The sequence below is a fragment of the Limulus polyphemus genome, unplaced genomic scaffold (genome assembly GCF_000517525.1).
Source record: "Limulus polyphemus unplaced genomic scaffold, Limulus_polyphemus-2.1.2 Scaffold7695, whole genome shotgun sequence".
Taxonomy (NCBI): domain Eukaryota; kingdom Metazoa; phylum Arthropoda; class Merostomata; order Xiphosura; family Limulidae; genus Limulus; species Limulus polyphemus.
The window spans coordinates 31,025-35,287 of NW_013673305.1; the positions used below are offsets into that span (position 1 = coordinate 31,025).

Here is a 4,263-nt window from a genome sequence, read left to right on the forward strand (position 1 = left end):
ACTACATCAACCAATACTACACTAATTAATACTACAAATTGGTGTAGTATTAATTAGTGTAGTATTGGTTGATGTAGTGCTGATTGGTGTAGTGTTGATTGATATTAATTAGTGTAGTGCTGATTGGTGTAGTGCTTATTAGTGTGGTGTTAATTGGTGTAGTGTTGATTAATGTAGTATTAATTAGTGTAGTATTGGTTGATGTAGTGCTGATTGGCGTAGTGTTGATTGATGTAGTATTAAATAGTGTAGTATTTGTTGATGTAGTGCTGTTACACCAATCAGTGCTAACCTAGTCAAAACTACATTAAGCCCTACAATAATCATTACTACACCAATCAGTGCTAACCTAGTCAAAACTACATTAAGCCCTACAATAATCATTACTACACCAACCAACACTACATTAATTACAACTACATCAAACAGCACTACACCTGTTAGTGCTAACCAGTCAGCGCTACTCCATTCAACACTTAACTAATTAGCACTACACTAATCAATACTACATTAATCAACACTAAACTTATTAGCACTACACTAAACAAAACTACATCAATCAGCACTACACCACTTAGTGCTAATCAGTCAGCACTACACCAATAAACACTTCACTAATTAGCACTACACCAATCAGAAGACTAAAACTTAGTTTGATGACTTACACTGTTTTTTCTTTAAGATATAAATTATATTAACATAATTTTAACTCATGTATTGTAACGTACTTTAACATACGCCTTCTTGTCAGTTGTTTTAATATGTGCTTCATTATCATCTTTAGTGTTTTAACATGTTCAGTTCTTTTTAATTCTTCATTTCTGCTGTTTTTGTACCTATTGTTAGTTGCTAACTCAACTATGCCAAATTCTAAGGTGATCTTCTAATCTACTGGAGTTCAATAACTTAACTTCATGTTCTTTTCAACGTTCGAAATAAACAAATATTTTCCACTAAATCATCTTGGAATATCTAATGATGACATTATTGTTTACTCTACACTTGTTTCTACTGATTATATACGTTCTTCTTTGCAGCTCTTCCTAGGAGCATTTCATTAGAAAATGTCACAGTCAACAAAGGTATGTGAAGAAGAGTTATTTTCACAAATACGAAGATAAATCTTAATATGCTTTAATTTTATTTTGGACACTACAGTTGCTTTTTTTTTTTTACCCTAGAACAGAGTGTTTTCTTATAGCTTAATTATCTACATCAGTAAATTAATTGTTAATCTGATGAAGAGTAATAAGGAGCTTTGTTGTAGGAATGTGTGTTAATATTTAATTACTGACGTTTTAATCCAGAGGAATGGGTCATCACCAGTTCTTATCAAATTATAATCGAACAATTAATACTTTTAGAATTCAAATAACAACAATACACTAGCGTGTGAAAAATGACAATCAGTTATTATAGATGACGCTAGATTAATCATTATTATTTTTCATCAAATGGTTAAATAGTAATGAAAATTATGAGGAACATTTTTTTTTCTCTCAGGAGTTAAATTACTAAGGATGTAGAATGCCTGGATATTTGTTTGTGAAAATTGTGTACTTTTAATTATCAGAGCTTCCGCTTTGATCCTTTTGTTCAGGTTTCTTTCTTTACGTATAATTTTACGTTGTTTTCAAGTATGACATGTTTAGTTCGCTTGATATTTTTTTAGCCTAATGCTCATGTCTCTTCCTATTTCTTTTAGTTTTGCGTTTAGCCTAATCAGGCTAATGTTAATGTCCCACCCCGTTTCTTTTAAGTTTACCCTAATGTTCACGTCATTACTTATTTCTCATACGTTTAGCCTAATGTGCATGACTATCCACATTCCTTATACATTTGTGTGGTTACATTAAATACGTCAAAAGTTTTCTACTGAAATTTTCTTATCAATCTTCATGAAATTACTAATTACTTTAATTTTTTTCTCAAAACGATTTCTAAAAGCATTACATTATTATAAATATTTTATTTATAAAAGTAGACATTAGGTAGAGTCTTGTTTTGATATTCCTTTATGACGTCACTACCCCTAAATCTCGTTCATAATTGTTTTAAGTTAGGTTTAATAACTTTAGGGAAATTATCTCACGGTCACAGTTGAACACAGGTAAATTAAAAATACTTCAATTCCTCTCAAGAAACGAATTAACTTACAACTTCTTGGTGATGAAAGTAACTCTGATGTAAAATTAAGAAACAAAAAAGCACGGGGAAATGAAATTGAAATTATTTATGGGGTTTTGAGCTCATTTCACTACACTGTATAGTATTAGTAACCTAAATTAATTTAGGTATGTGAATAATATTATAACATTTCGTCGAATTCATTGTTCGATGTTATACAGTGAACCAACTATTTAAAGAAATCTTTAACACACAAACACACACACACACACACAAAGATGTATATGTATGTATATATATATATATATATGAAATGCAATTACTTACTTATGACAGAGCCGATTTTATTTATTTATTTATCATTTTTTAGTGTCAGGTATTGTATAGGGCCGGATTCTTTACACTTACAGTAGGTGTCTGTGACTTGTTGGCAGTAAATTTCAACAATAAACAAACAGCATACACTCCACTTGTTTTCAAATAATATATATATTAAAACAGTTAAACGTATATACAAATGTTCGTTACACTTTTGGTTATCACAGTTATATCTAGAGCTTTAAATGATTGTCTCCTTTTCGTCAAATTTCACACGGACTGGTTCAGTTACTTTAGAACACAATTTGACAAGACAAATTATTCTTCTCTACTCTGTTATTATAGTACAATCTGTGATAATTTCACTTTAAAATCGCCTATATATGGTTAAACTGATAAACACGCATGGATTCCTCGCTTATCTTCCTAAGAAGACGTATTTCTGTACATCATATTATCGTATTCTGCCAAAATCTTTGAGAAATATATGCTATGTGACATATTTACAGTAGTTATGTTAAATCATCATGCTACGTGATAGGTTTAGAATGATTATATTAAATCACTCTAGAAGTTACATGAAATCACCCTAGCGATTTATTTTATAATGGTTATAATAAATCACGCTAGGTGATAGGTTTATAGTGGTTATACCAAGTTTTTTGCGTGATATTTAGTTTTACATTGGTTATGTAGAATTGTGTTAGATCGTAAGATAGATGTATACATGTCGAATAAAACAGGTATATATTTTTCGTGAAATGATTTTATTCTGAATATTTTTATTACCTAATCCTTCCTCTCTTTATTTTCAGAAGGGGAATGTATAACTCTTCGAATCCCCGTTTGCCACAAACATAAAATACCCTATTCTTACACTATTCTTCCAAATCTTTTGGGACATAAAAGTCAGATAGTAGCCACCGAAGTGTTAAGTCGCTATGAGCCTCTTTTCAGTGTCAAATGTTACCCTCTTACCCCATTGTTCTTCTGTTCTTTATACGCACCCAAGTGTATTGGTCAAGGTCAGTTGGTGCCGCCGTGTCGGTCTCTTTGTAAAGGTAATTCCAAGATTTTATGATTGAAGAATATGTAATAATTTTTCAACCACACTATGTCTGATATATCCAGAACCGACGAGGCCTTTTGCTCAGTACCAGGGTTCACCATGTCGGCTGAGATACGACAGACACAGTACAGGTTGAGACGCCACTTATATAGTCAAACTTTAGATTAACTTTGTGAAGTGTAATTTTTATCGTTTTCATTTAAGTTATTTAAAAATCAGAATTAGGGTAAGGATTCATAAAATATTGTAATTTATTTCTTTTAACACTGATTATAATTATTAGTTATTTTTACTTTTTAATTAACGTACTCATTATTGAGAAGAACTAGCGAACCAAGAAGCTAGTCTAAATCATCCTATTCAACTACATTTATAACATTCATGTATATTTTCTGACTACAATAAAGGTACTGTTTGATCACAGAATATAGACTAAAAGTACTTTTAATTAACGTACTCATTATTGAGAAGAACTAGCGAACCAAGAAGCTAGTCTAAATCATCCTATTCAACTACATTTATAACATTCATGTATATTTTCTGACTACAATAAAGGTACTGTTTGATCACAGAATATAGACTAAAAGTACTTTTAATTAACGTACTCATTATTGAGAAGAACTAGCGAACCAAGAAGCTAGTCTAAATCATCCTATTCAACTACATTTATAACATTCATGTATATTTTCTGACTACAATAAAGGTACTGTTTGATCACAGAATATAGACTAAAAGTACTTTTAATTAAC

At 30.6% G+C, this 4,263-nt stretch overlaps 1 protein-coding gene across 1 annotated transcript in view; it reads left to right on the forward strand.

Moving 5' to 3' along the window:
* Positions 1-4,263, forward strand: part of LOC106474796 (frizzled-7-like) — a gene marked incomplete at its 3' end in the record, with an annotated part of 17,999 nt that overhangs the window by 11,960 nt on the left and 1,776 nt on the right. The window contains exons 4-5 of the mRNA XM_022403103.1: positions 1,038-1,082; positions 3,261-3,506. Of these exons, the coding sequence (XP_022258811.1) occupies positions 1,038-1,082; positions 3,261-3,506 (291 nt within the window). The remainder of the gene's footprint in view (positions 1-1,037; positions 1,083-3,260; positions 3,507-4,263) is intronic.